Source organism: Patagioenas fasciata, chromosome Z (assembly GCF_037038585.1).
Source record: "Patagioenas fasciata isolate bPatFas1 chromosome Z, bPatFas1.hap1, whole genome shotgun sequence".
NCBI lineage: Eukaryota > Metazoa > Chordata > Aves > Columbiformes > Columbidae > Patagioenas > Patagioenas fasciata.
Window position 1 is genome coordinate 83445579 of NC_092560.1, and position 20952 is coordinate 83466530.

At 48.3% G+C, this 20952-nt stretch overlaps 1 protein-coding gene across 4 annotated transcripts in view; it reads left to right on the plus strand.

Annotated features, from left to right (window-relative positions):
* LOC136115181 (CBP80/20-dependent translation initiation factor) overlaps positions 1-20952 on the plus strand; it is a 148038-nt gene that overhangs the window by 68440 nt on the left and 58646 nt on the right. For all 4 annotated transcript variants that reach the window (XM_065861124.2, XM_065861125.2, XM_065861126.2 and 1 more), the window contains one exon: positions 15169-15245. In XM_065861124.2, the coding sequence (XP_065717196.1) occupies positions 15169-15245 (77 nt within the window). The remainder of the gene's footprint in view (positions 1-15168; positions 15246-20952) is intronic.

Consider the following 20952-nt stretch of genomic DNA (forward strand, 5'->3'; position numbering starts at 1 on the left):
CCGGGGGCCAAGGCAAATAGCAGATTTAGGAGTAGATTCCGCATAAAATTAATGCTTTAGCAGGCTGAAGTCCCGTGGGATAGAGGATGCTCTAGCAGGTCTGGGATGATGGAAGGGGACGATGCTGCAAACCTCTGGCGTATCCCAGCTCCACAAGGTGATTCAGTGTTGGGTACCACGGACCTTACGGCGAGCATCTTACCAGCATAATCTCTAAAATTTCAGCATCTGTATAATATTTTGCTGTTCCGAAGGCGTCAGACTCACGGGTAGCCTTGGTTATACCACCAACATAGTGTTGGAAAGAAAAATGTAATTACTTTTTTTCCTCTTAATTGGGAGAGAGTGAAGTTTTAGCGGAGGAAAATAACCTTGATGTTGTCATCAGAAGAGGAAGGGGAGCAGATTATATGAGCTGACTAATAAATCTTTGTAGGAATTTGCGTGGCTGCATTAACACAACAGAAAGGACTCCTGTCTTAGCACAAGCTTTTGTAATGGCTTTATCTTTTTCTTTCCTGTTCCAAGCTAATTCCTGAAAGCTTGGAATTTAATTTAATTTAATCCCCCTTTTGCTCATCCAGCCTGGACTTCTCAGAATGCCGAAGTTTGCTTTTATTTTTCTTTATTTTTTACCCATGAATGACAACGTTAAAAGCTAATAACCACAACCGTGGCATGAAAATAAAAAGCTACCATCAGAAAACAAGATCTTAACCCACTACCAGGGGTTAAGGGAAATGTGCAGCTGGAACAAATACAGCGCTCGTCTGACTTCCTCAATAACTCTGCTGGGGGAGCGGGCAGTTGCCAGACGAAGGAAGCGTGGTTAGCCATCGAGTCTTTGAATGCGGCTCCGTTTCCCCCTCAAAGCCATGGAATTTATATTAACCTCCAGCTTTTCTTAGCTGGTGGGAGTTGTTTTTTTCTTGGTGCATGAGGAAGAGCTTCGCTTTTGTTGCTTCGCTTTGTCGGGGGAGCGGAGGAGACGGTTCTGCTCCTCGCACGGCGCTCTTGCTGGCAAATCGCCACGGGTGTTAGATGATTAGTTTTTGGCGTTGATAAGGGGAGAAAAGCTGAGGCTGCCAAACACAGAGACGCAGGCGTCTGATGACTTGGTTTGGGGAGGGCAGATTTGAGTCATCCCGGCTCACCGGGTTGTCTCCGATCCTCCTGCACTGGGCGCTGCTGAGGACCAACCTTGAATCCTGGGGTCAGTTTTGGGCTTCTCACTCCAAGGAAGGCCTTGAGGGGCAGGAGCGAGTGGAAAGAAGGGAATGGAGCTGGGGAAGGGGCTGGAGCACAAGTGTGATGGGAGCGGCTGAGGGACCTGGGGGGTTCAGCTGGAGAACAGGAGCTGAGGGGAGACAAGGACACAAAGAAACGGCCTCAAGTCACGCTGGGGAAGTTTAAATTGGATATTAGGACACATTTATTCATCTAAAGGGCTGTGGGGCATTGGAACAGGCTGCCCAGGGCAGTGCTGGAGTCACCACCCCTGGAGGGGTTGAACAGACGCAGAGATGAGGTTCTCAGGGACATGGGGCAGTGCCAGGGGTGGATTAACAGTTGAATTCGATGATCTTGAGGGTCTTCTGCAGTCAAAATGATTCTATGATTCTGTAATTCTACATACAGTGGGCAAACAGCAATATGCCAGTGAAGATATCTCAAACCACTTTTGATAAGGTACTTGGCCATGTAATTTAACCTCTAAGATCATTAGGAGGACTACACGGGTGAGCCTGGTGTGTAGCATGGGAGACCTCATATAGTGTCCCAAGGCTGCTGTATTGTCCCTGCGTGACTTCAGAGCCACCTTGATGGTGTCATTGTTGGCATTTAGTGTCTGAGTTAGGTTATGGTTGGTCTTGATGATCCTGAGGGTCTCTTCCAACCAAAATGTTTGTATGATTCTGTGATCTGTACGATGCTTATGGCTGCGGTGCTGACAGCGGTGGTCAGGGATCCTGGATGGAGAAGGGAACCAGCTGAAAGGACATGAGGGATGTGCTGGTTGCCATAATTCCCATTTCTCTTGGGTCGTGAGCAGTTCGACAGCCGCTTCTGAGTTGCTCATAATACATTAATCATTAATCTACGTTTTTTCCATTGTGCCCCTTTCTTCTCATTGGTCATACCATGCTTGGTGACCACTGTCTTAGACCGTTCCCAGCTTCTGGAGCTGAGCCCATCACGTGGTCACAACCCTGCCAGCAAGGAGGGCACCAAGGAAAGGAGAAAAGGGCTAAAAAAGCCCAAGCAAGGAGGGGCATTCGAGGCATTCCAGATTTGAGACATCCAAGTAAGCAAAGTCTTTGGTGCTGGTTGCTTGGCGCATGAAAATATCCAGGAGTTGGGTTGTTTTGTTGAGTTTTGATGCTGGTTCTTCTTTGACCCTGCTTGGTTTTGATGAAATACCTGAAGGTTCGTCCTCTTGGCCAATGTGAAATGAAGTGAAGGGGCTTCACCCAGCTCCTGGCAGTCAGCACAGAAGCAGCTTTAACACATGATGTTTGAGCAATGTCTGGAGAATGTGCAGTTTCCTTCTGTCTTTGACATTGTCATCGTTGGTGCTTAGCACTTCCAAGACACAGGAGAGCAGATATGGGTGTCTTGCTGCCTGTCCTGTAGCAAACTTTGTATAAAAAACAGTTTCTCAGGATTTTTTTTGTGGGGTGGAAGTGCCAGATCCATTTCCAAACATTTGGAAACTGCTGTAAAGCAGCTACAAACCTGCTTTTCTTACTTGTCCTCATTTTACTGTTAATAGTAGCCCACAGCTCCCCGAGGTCTGCAAAGCGCCCGTGAAAAAACACCAGCATGATGAATGTATAGCATGATATGTTTAACACTCTGTGGCAAGTGCATAACGTTTTCTGTGCTTGTCCCTGCTTTAAAACCCATCACAGCAGGAGGAGTTTTAGTCCTCAATGCATGAAAGGAGAATCCTGTGAGGGCGCAGACGGATGCTCAAGAAACAGCTTCTTCTACCCAGGTGCCAGTAGCCTGGCAAGGAGAAAGTCGAGCCCTTGTGTTGCACAGCCCACGCTCCTGCAAAGGAATGGCACTTTTTGAAGGAAAGAATGAGGCTTTTATGAGATTTAATTGACATTTACACATTGGGATGTTTTCCAAGCTGGGTGGCTGCGACGTGGGATCCTCGCTTGCTGTTTCTGGGCTGAGCTAGACAAAGCAGAGACTTCGGAAAGGAGATAAACTGTTTGTTTGTGATATAGTCCTGGTGAAAATGTGTTGGCTGCATCTTCAGCCAACTGCAAACAGCAATATCTGTTGTGGGAAAGTGTTTCCAGCACAATACAAAGGGCTTGGGAAAGGAAAAGTTGGTGATATTCTGCACGGCTTGGTTCAGCAGTGAAGGTCTACGAGGAAGGTCTACTGGTGGACCAAGAGGGCTGGCCACCACCGTGACCCCATTAAAGGTGATAGCAAATTCCCTTGGACTTTGGTGATGCAATGTATGGATCACAATTACAGGGATCATGGCAAAAAATGCTCATTGACTTAGAATCATAAAATAATTTCAGTTGGAAGAGACCCTCAGGATCTTTGAGTCCAACCATAACCTAACTCTAGCACTAAACCATGTCCCTGAGAACCTCGTGTAAACACTTTTTAAACTCCCCAGGGATGGTGACTCCAGCACTGCCCTGGGCAGCCTGTTCCAATGCCCCACAGCCCTTTGGGGAAGAAATTGTTACCCACATCCAACCTCAACCTCCCCTGGTGCAACTTGAGGCCGTTTCCTCTTGTCCTTTCACTTTTTATTTGGGAGAAGAGACCAACACCCTCTGGACTACAACCTCCTTTTGGGTAGTTGTAGACTTACTAACTATTGCCTGTGATCATAAGGTGTTGCAAAACTCTGTACACTTGGAAGGTCCCCAATGGGAAGCACCAAGGGCTGAGCAGTGAGAACGTTCTCCTAGCGCCTCTGGATTGAAAGAAAAGAGAAGCCACCTCTTGTTTGTAAGATTATAAAGTTATCACTTGGCAAATAAGGCATTTCATCACTGTTGGACTGTCCCAGCCCCTATGGGCTGGGGCTCCTTTGAGCTGAAACTCTGGCCTACCCAAGCGGAGAAGATTTGTGGGGGCTTGGTTCTGGTAGACTGCACAAATGACCATGAAAAACATGAAATATTTTATTCATAATAAGGGTGAAAAGAAAATAAACTTGGATACAGCCCTTACCTCCTACGAAGAGTGATGTTGAGGTTCAGGGTGGGCACACCTGGCACGAGGAGGCTGCACCGACATTGGGATTGCACAGAGTTTCAACAGACCCTCCAGCTTAGAGGGCAACCTTGTCCAAAACCCCCTGATGTCCCATGGGGTCTTTTTATTTGTCACCTCAAAAATTAATCAGGGAGGTCCCTATTCTGCTTTCAGCTTGCTCTCTCGCAGCACTGCCCACTACGATGGCAAGACGCAGTTCTTAGGGATGTGGTTTAGAGGTGGACTTGGAGGTGTTGGGTTAACAGTTGGACTCAATGATCTTAAAGGTCTTTTCCAACCTAAATTATTCTATGATCCTATGATGGGGAGGTGTTGAGGGTGAACAATGAACAAAGGGTCCTCCTGCCATTTCCTCTGCCCAGGTCATCTTATCTGGAGGGACATGGTCAGATGGCACATGGAGGTTCACAACTGGGGGCAGTTGGGCTTTGAAGGGTACAAGAGACAGGGAAAACTAGACCGGGGAATGTGAAAAATATAGGGGAAAAGTATGCTTTAAAGAAATTTGAGGTCCCAGAGGGACTGAAATATCTCAAGTTACAAATATTCCCATAGCAACCTCGTAACACTTGAAGTCCCAGCTAAAGCGATTCCTCCCGCACCCCCAAATTAGCACAAAGCCAAGAAAAATGTAGGAGAAGCTTTTCAGAGCAGCTCAGCCCTTTCTCAGGATCATCTCGGGCTACCTGGACAGACCACAAAAGAAATAACCGTTGTGGTACCTGCTGGTCGCGAGTGATGCCAACGGTATTTATTCCCAATATTACCTCAAAAAGGCTCTGTTTTCCAAGGGAAAGCAAACACAGGTCACCAACGCTGTTTATTGTAATGATTCTTTAAATATTCTCTATTTAAGGACCCCAGGCAGTAGTATGATTATATCTATATTTGCTGGATAAATTAATTTATTTGTGGATGGGCCTCTAGACTGCTGACAATCAAGTTTGTTTTTAAGCCTGACCGGGGTAGAGGAAACACATACAAATAAACAATAAACCTAAACAACACTAAAATAACATCAGTTGAAACAATTAGAGTTAACTTCCACTTATGAAGTATTGTTCCCATTTTGCTATAACATGGGAAAAAAACTCCGTTTCCTAAGTCAACTCGTCACCAATTTTGGATTCGCAGTTTCTTGTAACAAAAGGGGATTTCTTTTGTCTGTTATTTATACTCTTCCTATGGCACCGTGTGTCCGTGTCGCTGTGTCTGGGGGACCCTGTTTCAATGCAGCAGCGTTTCCATTCCCCCTGTCCCCATCTCGGTGGCTTCGCCGGGGCTTGGTGGCACCGGTTGGGCTTTTCTTCTTGCCCATCCTGGTTGCCCTGATGTGCACACATGTGTTTGGAGAGGTGGTTCCTCCTTGGAGACTTTGTCCTAGATTTTAAAGTTTTATTATCCCTGAATTATGTATAATTCAGGGCCTTAGGGGCCGAGAGTTAAAATTAGACCCTGGAAAACTCGCTGTCAGTATTCAGAAGGCACTGAGGAAGGTTCAGGGTACGTTTCACTTGCGACGCTTTGCAGAATTATTCAAATGCTTTAATTGCATTTGCATCCTTCACCCCGCATGGGGCGTTTCTGCTGTTCTCTGTGTCTTTTGTTTCATCCCAGAGGCTGCTGAGGGATGCGGTGGGACACTCAGCCCCACCAAATTTTTGATGCCACCAAGTATTTAATGTCATTTTAAATGCTGCCTTCCCTCTCGCGGGGTGTCTGTTCTGCCAGGAGCCGATAGCAAACACCAAGGAAAGGCAATTGGAATGTAAGGGTCTAAATGTAACTTCCTTGGGTCTGGGACTGCAGGTGCAGAGTCTGTAATTCCTTAATTCCCCTGGACAGGGCTACAGGCTCAGGGAGGAGCGGCTGGAAGGTGCCCGATGGAAAAGAACCTGGAGGTGTTGGTGACAGCGGCTGGACATGAGCCAGAGTGTGCCCAGGTGGCCAAGAGGCCACCAGCATCCTGGCTGGTACCAGCACTGGTGTGGCCAGCAGGCCCAGGACACTGACCGTCCCTGTGCTGGGACCTGGGGAGGCCAAACCGCCAATCCTGGGGGCAGTTTTGGGTGCCAAGAAAGGCCTTGAGGTGCTGGAGCGAATTGAGAGAAGGGAACGGAGCTGGGGAAGGGGCTGGAGCACAAGTGTGATGGGAGCGGCTGAGGGACCTGGGGGGTTCAGCTGGAGAACAGGAGCTGAGGGGAGACAGGGACACAAAGAAACGGCCTCAAGTTGCACCAGGGGAGGTTGAGGTTGGATGTGGGGAACAATTTCTTCCCCAAAGGGCTGTGGGGCATTGGAACAGGCTGCCCAGGGCAGTGCTGGAGTCACCGTCCCTGGAGGGGTTGGAAATACACAGAGATGAGGTTCTGAGGAAGATGGGGCAGTGCCAGGGGTGGGTTAACAGTTGAACTCGATGATCTTAAGGACCCCTGCCAACCAAAATGATTCTGTGATTCTATTCTATGATTAAAACACCTACCATTTTGTGAGAGGGGATGTATAAACCAGTATTAATGCTCAACAAGTGAAAATCCAGGAGGCTGCGTCCTTGGGGCGACATGGGAGGGCAGAGGGATATTCCCTGTAGGAAAATGTTTTTAATGACAACTGAAGAGTGGTGTTCAGCTGTGACAGTCCTGATCGCTGTCGCAGACATCCCGCCTCCGTGCTCCCACCCTTCTTTTGGGAAGAGTCTTCTCCGAGATGCTCATCACCGAGGCACGCGTGCTGCAGCTACGCGTCCAGCCTTTGCTGCCCGTCTGCGATTTCTGGTGTGCTCCCCAAAGATGCAGTTAAATCAGGAAATCCTCCAAACCAGGACATCTCCCAAGAAACAGCTTCCCATGCCTCCCATTGTAGACTTGTATTATGCCGTGATTCGTCATCAAGCATGTCCTACCATCAAGGTGCCACAAAACGTCTACTATGGGGCTTGTTGGATCAGCGCTGGCAAAGCCCGAGGAGTTTTGTTCCTTTTCCAGCTCCTGGGTGGCTGGAAACTAAGTCCTTCTTGCCAACCCTATGGTTTAATTTAGCCCTGATGCCAATTATTGAGGTGGCCAGGACCTACGTGTGCTTTGTTGTGGGTGACGAGTGATGCGAGAGCCACAGCCATGAGGTGCTGCAAGGATTTACCTGCTTCTTATCTTGGCTGAAAAGTATGTTTTAAAATCCTTGCACTTTCTATTCCATTAGTATCGAGCACCGATTGATTCCTTGTACAGAAGCAACTATTTTTATAAGCACCTTCCAGGAAAAATGGAGAGCTTGCAATTTGAAGGAAAAGATTTATCATTTAAATTTTAACAGAGCGGAAATCATTTCCAGGCGACTTCCTGACATTGTTTGGTATTCTTCCATGGCTTCCAGAGCAGGTCAAGGCTTTGGTTTGTGCTTCAGCCCTCTCCTTTCAAGAGGTAAAAAATTCCCCTTGTGTAAGAGAGGACAAGTAGATGCCAGGACAACACTGGGGGAGTTCCTGGAAGTGGAAGAGACAACAGCAAGTGGCCTCCAAGGAGATGGTTCTACTGGAAGTGCCTATAGGGTTTATGTGTGTCAATAAGTCATAGAATCATAGAACATTTTGAGTTGAAGGGCCCTTCCCAGCTCCCCCAGTGCCACCCCTGCCATGACAGGGACATCTTCACCAGCTCAGGTTGCTCAGAGCCCCGTCCAGCCTGGCCTGGGATGTCTCCAGGGATGGTTCAGCCACCGCCTCTCTGCCCAACCTGGGCCAGGCTCTCACCACCCTCAGGGACAACAATTCCTTCCTCATGTCCAGCCTGAATCTCCCTCCTTTAGTTTAAAAGCACCACCCCTTGTCCTATCACAACAGGCCCTGCTCAAAAATCTGTCCTCATCTTTCTCACAGGCCCCTTTTAAGTCCAGAAAGGTGCAATAAGGTCTCTCTGGAGCTTCTCTTCTCCAGCTGAACACCCCAGCTCTCTCAGCCTGTCCTCCCAGCAGAGCTGTTCCAGCCTCGGGTCATTCCTGTGGCTCCTCTGGCCCCTCTCCAGCAGGTCCATGTGTGTCCTGTGCTGAGGACCCAGAGCTGGACTGCAGAGGGGTCTCACCAGAGCCAAGTAGAATGACAAAAATCGTGTCCCTCTACCTGCTGCCCACGCTCATTTTGCTGCAGCCCAAGATACAATTGGCCTTGGGTGGGTAGAGGTGATGGGGATTGGGGCTGGCAGGGAGGTAAGAGCAGCTTTACCACTTTTTTCAAGTGCAGTTGCCCATTTCTACTGAGCACTGGCACATTCAACCCTGTAGGCATCAGGTATGTGGTACCGGCACGATAAAAGTTAAATATATCCGCAGCTCTGTGCTGTCCCGGACTTTCCTGCCACTGATAGTCCGTTCTATAGGGAGATGAAAGCGTTATAGCGACGTATTGCAAGTCACTGGGTTGGTTTCTGCGGATCATTCCTGGAACCAGAATATATATACTTTGTAACGCTCCCTCTAATCTCGGTGTTTCTATTGTCTCCTTTGCGCAGAACATGGGGCGTCTTCGGGGCTGCCGTGAACTCAGCCCCACCTCACCCTTCCCACCCCCCCAGAAAATCAATCCCGCCCTGAACTTTGTGTGCAATAAAACTGAGTGAAACTCCCAGTGCCTTCCGCAGGCCTAGTAACCTGTTTGTTCAGTTTGGGCCTTCTGCAACCATTTGTTTAAGATAAGCAAGGGCGGAGATGTTTCTTGAGGGCACAAAAGGTTCTTGAGATAAAGCTGGTGCAGACCGATGTTCCTTTTCCTTCTCTCATCACCACAGCACTGGGTTTTTCCATTGGTCCAGTCGATTTTCTCAACCTTTTGTTCCCTCTGAGGTTTTTAATGTTGCTGTTTCTCATTCAGGCATCTTCTGCTTGACTGTGATGGGTTGGGAGTGTTTCTGTTGCATGGGGAACATCTATGGAAGAGACTGGAGGAGTGTTGAGTGAAGACGGTCACTTAGTGTGGTGGGGTTTCACGTCTGAAAGTCAGGCTGCGTTAAGACATCATGACCATGAGGATGTAGCCATGAACCCAAACCTCTCGTAGCTCCTTGAGTGTTTGTGAAACTTTCATGAAAAGTGCAGAAATGCAGGAGAAGGAGGGAGGGTGCAGATTGGTTCTAAATAGGCGCATCTTTTTATAAGGCAGTTGTTGTTGAACGTGTTCAGTTTTGAGCCCCTCACACCAAGAAAGGCCTTGAGGTGCTGGAGCGAGTGGAGAGAAGGGAACGGAGCTGGGGAAGGGGCTGGAGCACAAGTGTGATGGGAGCGGCTGAGGGACCTGGGGGGTTCAGCTGGAGAACAGGAGCTGAGGGGAGACAGGGACACAAAGAAACGGCCTCAAGTTGCGCCAGGGGAGGTTGAGGTTGGATCTGGGAACAGTTTCTTCCCCAAAGGGCTGTGGGGCATTGGAACAGGCTGCCCAGGGCAGTGCTGGAGTCACCATCCCTGGATGTATAGATGTATAGGTGAGGTTCTCAGGGACATGGGGTAGTGCTGGAGTTAGGTTATGCTTGGACCTGATGATCTTGAGGGTCTTCTGCAACCAAAATGATTCTATGCCAAAGGAGACCCTGGGGTTTGCTACCTACAGATGATCACGGAAGGACCACCAGCAGGAACAAATCCTGCCTCTTTTTGCCTATCTCCTTGTGATTTACTGTCACCAGTAAAAGGACCAAAGCTGGTGAGTCTTTCTTCATCTTCAGGTGATCCTGCTGCAGAGGAGGGATGAGAAAATGATGGCAAAGCTCCTGCTCGTAGCACAGTAGTTCTAAAATAACCTTGTCCCTGTTCCTCATGTCCCTGTTCCTCATGTCCCTTCCAGACCAGTATCCCTCGGGTTACTGGGCTGGGGTGGCTCAGAAGAAGGATGTTGCTGGGGAGGAGCAGGTATCAGTGGGGGGAGAAGCAGAGGCTCTTGCATTGCTGCAGATTGCCAGTGAAATCTTTAAAACTTTTTACCTGTTCTTTCATTAAACTTTGATGCAGATGGTTCTGGGGCAGCGGAGTGGCAGCTCTCTGGATTCCCTGGGCAGGTGGACAGGGTTGAGGGTGGGACAGACACCTCCATTGGGAAGGGAAAGCACAAAATGAGTGCACATGGGTGTCAAACCTGCTCCCATGTGCTGTCTCTTTGCAGCAATTTCAGTAGATGCCAGATTTCCCTTGGCGTGTGCTAACTGGCCATGTGACAGTCACCTAAGCTTGTGAGATACCACCTTCCATTCTCCAAGAGCTGCTTTCCCCAAACATCTAAAAATCATAGAATCATTTTGGTTGGAAGAGACCCTCAAGATCATTGAGTCCAACTGTTAACCCACCCCTGGCACTGCCCCATGTCCCTGAGAACCTCATTTCTGTGTCTGTTCAGCCCCTCCAGGGATGGTGACTCCAGCACTGCCCTGGGCAGCCTGTTCCAATGCCCCACAGCCCTTTGGGGAAGAAATTGTTACCCACATCCAACCTCAGCCTCACCTGATGCAACTTGAGACCATTTCATCTTGTTCTATCACTTGTTACTTGGCAGAAGAATGAATATGCCCATCACAACATAGCTGATCTTTAGGAGATGAGCCTGGAGAGCAGACCAGTCCTGCATGCTCCATCTCTGTCAGAGCTGTCGGCCTTTCTTGTTCCAGCACGCATGTTTATAATTGAAACTTGACATGCATTAGAACTCCCATGGGCTTCTCATGTTCTACTCCAAGCTTCCCACCATGTCAACCGCAGAGTGTTTTGCTCCAAAATTGAAAATGACTCCTATTAATGGTCCTTCCTAAGACCACGGGCTTCCTTGTTCTTTGCTTTTCCCACATGCCTCGCTTCCAGAACCAGCAGCACTGAAATGTTGTTTCATTACGTTTTTTCTTGAGCCACCTGTGAATAAATATCAAAATAAAACCAGTATTGGAGAGACAGCAAAGGCAATTTTGCTGCCCACTAAGAAGTTGCAAACCTCCATATGAAAACCATGTGCACCTGGGCTTGATGTTGTCCTCTCACCCACGGAGAAGCAAAAACCAGCCCTCTTCTTGTAGACCCATAGCTGAGCATGGTCTTCTGCCTTGTGAGGTATTTCCGTTTGGCTCTGTTCAGGGATTTCAGCTTCATAAAGAGTTTATCCACTGAATAATGGAAGAAGCTGCCTTTCAGATCCAAATTGTCCTCAGCAAGCCACCTCTGTTTGCCCCTGAGGGTGGTGAGAGCCTGGCCCAGGTTGGGCAGAGAGGTGGTGGCTGAACCATCCCTGGAGACATCCCAGGCCAGGCTGGACGGGGCTCTGAGCAACCTGAGCTGGTGAAGATGTCCCTGCTTATGGCAAGGGTGGCACTGGGGGAGCTGGGAATGTCCCCTCAACCCAAACCATTCTAGGATTCTATAATACAACCCATCTTTGACTAAGAAGAAGTAGTTTGGAAGCAGAGAAATCTGGCAACCTGCTCTCCAAGGGCTTGTGGTTGGGTTATTACCAAGTTAACCAAATTCAGTCTGGGCTGCTCCTGCAGCCAAACACCTCATGGTTAGTTCTTTGTGGAATCTTTGATGTCTAGTTGCTTAAAATCATACTGAACTTTCTTCATTAGCTGGTGTTTGAACCTTCCTCATCCACTTGCTCTCTGAATGCAAAGGGGGATCTTAATATCTATGAGATCTCTGAAAATTTGCTTGAAATTGGCCAATGGGTACCAAAGAGAAAAGGAAGGGAGTGAGCAGATGCGCACACAACCCAATTGCATCAACTGTGCTAGGTTAGGAAGTCAGGTTAAAAATAGTACAATACTCAGTGAGGTTGTTTCCGAATGTTGTACGACCACAGCAGCCTAAAGCTCAGGGTATTTTTAAGAATTTAAGCTGCATTGCAGACACAGGTGGAAATGCAATTACTCTGGAGAAATGAAACTACTTCTGCAGAACACAAAGACCTAAAGCACCGATTTCCTCAATGCGAAGTGTTCATTGAAGTCTCAGGAGCTGCCTTTTAGAATCATTCTGTTTGGAAAAGACCTTCAGGATCATCGAGTCTGACCATAACCTAACTCTGGCACTGATCCATGTCCCTGAGAACCTCATCTCCGCATCTCTTCAGCCCCACCAGGGATGGTGACTCCACCAGCAGCATCCGGGTGAGAGATAATTTCATTACACATGAGTAAGGTTCCTAATCCAAGGAGCACGACGGTGCCTGAACGGAGGAGAAATTGGTGTCCCCATTGGGAAAATCAAGCATCTCCCTTCTCCAGCTGAGCAGTTCCCTTCCTTAGTCGTAGTCATGAGACAATGTTTTGGAAAAAAACAGTCACCAGTCCCTAATCTTATGTGGGTTGTTGTGGTGCCTAAACAGCTAAATTTGGAAGGGAAAAAAGTAAACCTTTTTTTTTCTTTTTGCAGTAAGCTGATGTAAAAGGAAATATCAGCAACTTGCAAGAAGGATGGAGTGGCTGATGAAGACCAAGGGTGCTGGGTGGGTGGGGACAGGTGGAGTCCCAAGGGCACAGTGAACACCTTGATGGCTCTTGGGTTTGTCTGGAGGCTGCTCCCCACCATGGGTCATGCAGGATGGCAATGGAAGTACCTTCAGTCATAGAACCATAGAATAGTTTGGGTTGAAGGGACCTTCCAAGCTCATCCAGTCCAGCTCCTGCCATGAGTGGCTCCTCTGGCCTCTCTCCAACAGGTCCATGTCTGTCCTGTGCTGAGGACCCCAGAGCTGGACCCAAGCATTGCATTGGGGTCCCACCAGAGCCAAGTAGAAGGTCAAAATCATGTCCCTTGACCTGCTGACCATGCTCCTTTTGCTGCAGCCCAAGATACGATTGGCCTTTTCTCTAGAAGAGTTATAAGAGAAGAAAGTTAAAAAGGAAACTACTTTCTCAGGGAACACAATTGAAGACCGCAACCAAAGCAGGGACGTGCAGCAGGACTTACCTGGGGACTTCCTGAGTTCTTCATTGCTTGACGTCTTAAAGAGCAAAGGTCTTTGAAGTAGAAGGTTCCAGCTGCCATGGGAACTGCAGAGTTGCTGCAGTAGCAGGTTCTCCAGGCTCTTTGCAGATGGCCAAGGTGGATGGTCATAATGAACCCAATTCGTCTTGGACTTGGGGATGGTCTACAAGCCTAAATTCATTACCATCCCCAGCACCCTTTCTCCTTTGTTACATCTTCCACCAGAGAAACTCCAAATACTATTATCTCAGTAACCGCTACTAAAATTAATTGTCATTTTTAAGGCTCTTCACGCAGAGAGGGACTTTATTTTCTTTAAGCCGGTGTGTTATGTTGTCATGCCAATGTGACAGAGCTGCTGCTCCGTGAGATGGTTTCCCACCCAGCCCGTGGCCAGGCTGCTGCCTCGTGGCACGTGCTGATTCACCAGCAGCGGCTGGAGCTCAGATGCTGAGCTAGATTGTGATGGAAATAAAAGGAGCGACTTTTACGGGGCTTTTATTGCCAGCCGGGGACGTACAATACTGCATAAATAAAATTCATTATGGTTATGATAGCTCTGTAGTCCCTGGAAAATAAATAACACTTTGCACTTATATAGTGCCTGTCATCCAGGAGCCTCAGAGCTCTTTGCTGACATTAATGAAGCCTCGTGATGACCATAGTAGGACGGTAAATACAGCATCTCCCTTATCAGATGAACATACCAAGTCAGAGTTGGCACCTTCAGTGGAGAGAGGCCGAGGCAGCAGCTTGGGTTACACACAGCTCTTCCACTGATGTCACTGCTGCAAATTGCTCAATGTCCTGGTCATCGCAGTTATTTCCAGTAGGTAGATGCCACCCGTCCCTTCCCCAGGGGTGTTATGGGTTGGTCAGTGTATAGATCATAGAATCATTTTGGTTGGAAAGGACCCTCAGGATCATTGAGTCCAAGCGTTACCCCACCCCTGGCACTGCCCCATGTCCCTGAGAACCTCATCTGTGTGTCTGTCCAACCCCTCCAGGGATGGTGACTCCAGCACTGCCCTGGGCAGCCTGTTCCAATGCCCCACAGCCCTTTGGGGAAGAAATTGTTCCCCACATCCAACCTCAACCTCCCCTGGTGCAACTTGAAGCCGTTTCTTTGTGTCCCTGTCTCCCCTCAGCTCCTGTTCTCCAGCTGAACCCCCCAGGTCCCTCAGCCGCTCCCATCACACTTGTGCTCGAGCCCCTTCCCCAGCTCTGCTCCCTTCTCTCAACTTGCTCCAGCTTCTCAGTGGTTGACCAGCTCGTGGTGGTCACGCTCAGTGAGGTTTTCATGATGTGGTTGTTGAGTTGCTAATGGTGTGGGAGCACAACCCCAACCCATCTGCCAGCTATGGCTCATGTTCCCTTACTTCAGTATCCTCAAAATCATAGAATCATGAAATAGTTGAAGGGACCTTCAAAGCTCCCCCAGTACCACCCCTGCCATGAGCAGGGACATCTTCACCAGCTCCGGTTGCTCAGAGCCCCGTCCAGCCTGGCCTGGGATGTCTCCAGGAATACTTCATCCACCACCTCTCTGGGCTGCTTACGGACATTTTTACAGCTGGATTTTAGATAAATCAATAAATAAATATGAAGGAAACAACCCAATGAAAATGGATGGTTTAAGTGCAGCAGTGTGGTGTGTGACATGGGTGAATTCCCAATAGATGGTGTATATTGGGATCCACCAATATTTGCTCCGTATGGCTTGTCCCATCTAGAAATCACAGATAAATCCATTGCCTGCTCTTGGCACCAGCCTGAGCAGGTACAAGTCTGTGGATTTCCAGACCCACACTGATAAAGTCTGAGATGTTGTGAGGATGTTTGGATGGGAACTCTTTCTTTTCTCATGCTCACGTGGAGGGTGTCCAGCTCCGTCTCTCTCTGACCCATATCCGAGTCTCCTGTATCTTTGAGTTGATCACTGCTTTTCTCTCTGTTTTACAGGGTTACCATCCATTGCCTCATGAAGCTGAAATCGCACACACCAAAAAACTCTTCAGAAGAAGGAGAAACGACCGGAGGTAGGTGAAGCATCTCTAAAGGTTTGTGTTTTTTAATCTTTTCTTCTTCACTGCACATCTCCCCACAGTGTCTCATGGAGTGTCTTTGCACAATACTGCTGTTTAGCAGCTGCCAGCATTGGCTTAATTAAAACACCTTTATCTGAGCAGTAACATCCTGAAAATACAGAGTCTGTCCATCCCTTTCGTTTGTCTTTTAAATCTGGGGTATGTCCTGTATTGCTCCAGGACTGTCTTAAGGACCTTCTCTTCCTCTTATTCCAGCATAGCCAGATCCCCCATTTCTCTTAGAAGTGGCAGCTGGCAAGGTATTATCTGTAAAATCTTTGAGTCCTTGTGATTTGCTTCCTCTCTTTCTATCGAAAAGTGAAATTTTCTGATTTTCAGGGTCACCTGCAAAGAGGGGATGGTTGAGAGGGGGTTGCAGCGAGCATCGGATGCCTAAAAAGGCAGCTGAGTTCCTGTGATTCCAGTCCATTGGAGTTAATTGAATTGGGTCAATTGGATATTTAATTGTGTCAATTGCATATTTAATTATATGGGGGCATCTAGAGTCCTTGGTAGGAACCATGGCTATTGTTAAATGTGAAAAGAAGAGGGGAATAAGGGAGCTTGGTTTCTGCTGGCGTGTTCTGCTGTGGCTAAGAGAACACAACTGGGGCAGTAAAGCTTTACCAAAAGCAGGAGTTTGCAAGGACAATGTTACTGAACAGAAGAAATGGCCATTTTTTTCTCCTATAGTGATCTGAAATCGGGGTCTGAGCTGTGATGCCTCAGAGTTGGGATTTTTGGGGGAGTCCTACAGACACTTGTAATAGGAGTTGGCGTGTCCTCAAATCTCCGCATCGCTTCTCGGCTTGCGAACGGCTGTGACGCAGTTAACTCTCTGCTCGGTTTGGTTTTCATAGATTTTATCAAGCAACCAAAAAACAGCTGCAAAGAGTTTGCTCAAGCATCCTAAAAACATTCCTCTGTGAACAAGGCTTATGTCAGCAGCAAACTCTATTTTATTTCTTCTTTGGGGCTCCCTCCTTTTTTCCCGTGGGCTTGGAAGATCACAGGGTAAGATAAAGCCCAGATAAAGTAGCAATGGGATAATATCCCAGGAGTAGAAACAGAAACCATAAAACCCAAGGCAATGGTAGGAAGATGCCAGGGGAGGTTTGGATTGTACGTTAGGAGAAGGTTCTTCACCCAGAGGGTGGTGGAGCACTGGAACAGGATGATTCTTGTGGGTCCCTTCCAACTCAGGACATTCTATTACTCTGTGATTGTATAACCCAGCTGATACGGCATCATGTGGGAGACTATTTGATCCCTAAGCAGTCAGGAATTTAATAAAATAGAGCAGAAGGGATGCAGTTCTGCACAAGTCCTTCATGTACACAGACATCCATGGTGGTGTCCACGATTACACAGAAAACATAATTATTGTAATTAGAAAAACATAAGTCCAGGTTGAGGGAGCTGGAGTGAAACCGCAGTCTCTTAAATAGTTGTGGAAGTGGAAAAACCATTCTGCTATGCCCTCAACTTCATCTGGGGACCTGAGCACCCTACCTGTCCCTGTGCCACGTGGTTTGATGCTGGGGACTTTCAGTGTCCACTTGGTTCTGTGGTGTTTTGAGGACCAGAAGGGGAGTTCTAGTCCTCCCAGCACTGCTTGAGATGCCCCCAGGTAGCACTCGCTCCTTAAAATTGATTTCTAGCAGCAAGTGAGGTCTCAGAATGGTTATTTTATGAGAAAATTATGGTAGAAATAGGGAGAGGAAAAGGGTAGAACTAGGGAAGGAAGAGGAAATAGGGCAAAACAAAAGGGAATAGGAAAAAAAAAGGGAATAGGAAAAAAAGGCCCGTTGTATTGGAGCACAAGCAGTTTACAAAACTGTTCACACTTAATTGTAGCACTGTTATCTTAATGTCCCAGGCATCGTTCTGAGGGAGAAAAGCTTCAGAGCTGGTGGAGCCACAAAGGTGGTATGAACATCGGTCAGGATGACATTTTGTGGTCAGCAAAACCATTGGGAGTTACGGGCTTTTTTGTTTTAATCCTCGTCATGGTACGGAGAGACCCAAAATTGCAAGACCATGGATGGGGCATGGGAGAGAACGACACTTGGGAGAGGCTGAACGGGGCCGTTTGGTGGTGCAGGGACTGGGAGGGGGTTTGGGAAGAAACTCTGGATGCCCAAACCCAATAGAAGAGCTGGTTTCTTAGGAGCTGGCGGTGGCCAAGGGTGGGAATAGGATTGATGTGTGACAAATTTGCAAGAAACATAGAATCATGGAATTGTGGAATGGTTTGTTTTGAAGGGACCTTCCCAGCTCCCCCAGTGCCCCCCCTGCCATGAGCAGGGACATCTTCACCAGCTCAGGTTGCTCAGAGCCCCGTCCAGCCTGGCCTGGGATGTCTCCAGGGATGGTTCAGCCACCACCTCTCTGCCCAACCTGGGCCAGGCTCTCACCACCCTCAGGGACAACAATTTCTTCCTCATGTCCAGCCTGAATCTCCCTCCTTTAGTTTAAAACCATCACCCCTTGTCCTGTCGCAACAGGCCCTGCTCAAAAGTCTGTCCCCAACAACACATAGGTCCAGCTCTGGTCTTATAAATTATACCGGTTCCCTCCCAGCACGTGTGGGCTCTGCTCCCTCTCTGATGGTGACATTTCGAAGGGGCCGTGTCTTGGGCCAGCGCAGCACCTTTTGTTTCTCATGCAAAACGGCTCCGATATTCGACCGTGCTATAAATAGCGCCCGTCCCCGCTTCCTTCCCATCACCTTTCCTCGGGAAATGCTGTCACTGCGTTGTGGAGGAGCGCAGGTCACCTACCTTGAGGTCCCCACTGTGCACCTTTCACTCCCATGGGGAGAAGCAACCCTGTGGACGTGCAACCATAGCTCTCTCCTTACATATATGATATATTTTTACATTCCACAAGTCATGTGTGCTTCATTGGTTGTGTAAGATAGAAGCAAAGAGTGGATTAAAGATTTAAAAGCTCCAGCTTTCCCATTTAAGCACCACTGTGGGTCTGTTGGGCACTTTTTCAGTAATAGGGCTCAACATCAAAGCCATATCTAGTGGAGGGTTTGGTTGCACAAGTTGTTGTAAAAGCCTGTGGGAGGTGGCGAGGTCCTCACTGCAAAGAGCTTCCAACCAGGGCAGGAGACCAGGGAGAGGTGTCACCTTCCCTGTGTCACCTGTCAGAAATCCCTGCTGTTTTCTCTGTTGGTTTGGCCACACGAGGTGTAACTGCCACCTTCTGATGAAGGTGATGGAGGACATCTTTGCTTGATGGGATCATTGAAGGAGAACAGCAAGGCAAGTTTTTTCATAGATGTCCATGTGAACCATAGAGGATTTTATCGTCCCAAATGCTAATCCGCTCTTTGCTGGCATATGAGACCCACCCTACCTAGATGTCACCAATGGCAACTTGGTTTGACCTCCCATATCTCCAGTGAAGGAGGGATTTTCCCCAGGTGGTAGCAGGACCTCTCCAGCCTTCACCTCAAGCAAGTGCTTGAGGGAAAATAAATACTCTGGACCCATTTCTTGAGTCCTCTCCTTCTGCCCTTCCCAACCCTCTGCCTCTCTGCTAGTGGAGCACGAGCTGTGCTGGGATATGGTCTCCTTGGGCAGGTGGACTCTGAGCTTGGCCCATTGTCTTTCAGAAAGTTCCCCAAAATTCCGTTTCTTAAGTATCTATCAAAGCATCTCAAGTCAGCTCAGTGCTGCACAAGGTTCCTCCAGTTCCTGTGGAATCGTGGGATGACGTGGTTTTGGATGAAGGTTCCAACCAGCCAAACCCCATGGCCTGATGATAAGTTCACAGAGGCCTTGTAGGAGTGATAAGAAATTTTGCCCAGTTTAAATAAGATCTACAAGGAATATATGGAGTTGCTGTGGGCTAAGACGGAGAAGTTTCTACCGATTTATTGGTCTTCTGATTAACAGAGGACTGAAATTGTTCTGTGTCACCTAAGGAAGGGGACAGTTTTGGTGAGGAGCAAGGAAAGGCTGCTGGGGAAGTCTTTAAAAGTTTGTGCCATTGCAGTCACATGGGTTCAATGACATTTTGTTGGATTCAAAAGTCAAACCAGGCTGAACACCTGACCAAAAGGAAATCCTCACGTGTGTGTAGGTGCTGGCTGGTATCTCACAGGGCTTTTGGTGTTCATTCTATGGGACAGGATTACAGAGGGAAGCACAGACCTGTGGCTTTGAGATGGAATAAAACCCTGAGAGTCAATTAATCCTGTCTTCCCAAATGCCATCAGAATTACTCTTTTGAGTACAAAATATGTGGATCCCTTGTGTGTCCTCCATGCTGGCAGAACGTCCATCCTTCATAAAGCCCCTGTGTGGAGGTAAGGAGGTGGAGCAGAGGACCGCTTAGGTCCTCCTGGTTTGTATGTGGAGAGAATGGATGGGAGCAAAGAATCTCATGTGCCCTCCTCACCTCCCCTCAGCGTGCCCCACATCCCTGTGGCTTTTGACAACAGGATTACAGAAACGTCCCCAAGTTTCCTCTTAGGTCGTCCCAATTTGCTTCCAACCGTTAACTTGGCTTTACACTTAAATGATCAGGAAAAAAACAGTCTGGATTTTTTTATTTTTTTGGTTTAATGTGCGCGTGTTGTTTTCTGGTTTTAATTAGACTCCGAGCTGGGGGGAGGCAGAAATATCGCCCTTCCCCAGAGAGCCCCGGGTGGGTTTCCTCTTCCTGAAGCAGGAGGGTTGTGTAAGCGCCGCTGACCCCTCCTGCTCTCACCGAAAACCGGGTCATCCGAGGTGAGCATCCCCATCCTGCCTCTCTGCTCAGAGCACAGATCATCCCAACGGGACACCACGTTGCTGAGGGACCTCCTGCGGCTCATCTCATCTGGTCCGCGTGGCCCCAGCCGGGGTCTCGCACAGACACCACCGTGGTCCTGCGTCGGGGTGGCCCAAAGGACGGTCACGGTGGCTCGGGGCCAGGCAACGAACATCCCAGATCCTCTGGTGGCTCCACTGAGGAGCGTAAGCAAGCTGTGATATATTTCTTTTCCCATTATATTTGATTTTACAGACCCTTGGGGACACTCAGCCACCTACAGTGATTAGTTGGACTGATTAAGCTGCTTTTCCTCTTGTGGCGAAGTCCTTTTGTGAAGGGCTTTTCAATAGCCACGCTGCTTGGGACATTGTTCCTGTACAATTTCCTTTCAAAACACCATAAAGGGCACTCGACCACTTTACCCTGTCATAAAAACATCACAGGAATCAGCTTTGCCCAGCTCGCTCCTCCAAGGGCAAGATCTCCTCATAAAGGGTCAGGTGGGAGTTGCGGGACCGCATGAGGCTGGAGCCAGATGGAGCCTTAAGCAAGGGGTGGGGCTTGAGTTGAGTTGAGATGAGATGAGAGGTAAAGCAAAAGTTTTCTACACTTTTTTTTTTGCTGTTTGTTAATATGAGGACCCCAGGTCACCCAGGGAACTGAAGGACACAATAAACTTGAAAGCCCCAAGAAGGAAATGCCGCTTCACACATCTGTTGGTTCAGGCTTGCCCGGCAGAGGCTGGGAGCGGATGCGGATGCTCTCGAGGTACTCGGGGATAAACGGCATGGGGTAAAAGGGCTGTTTCTGCTGAAGAAATGCGCTACTGCAGGCAGTGAGCAGATAAAACGAGTCATTTAATCAAGACTGGAAAGCAGAGGAAGGT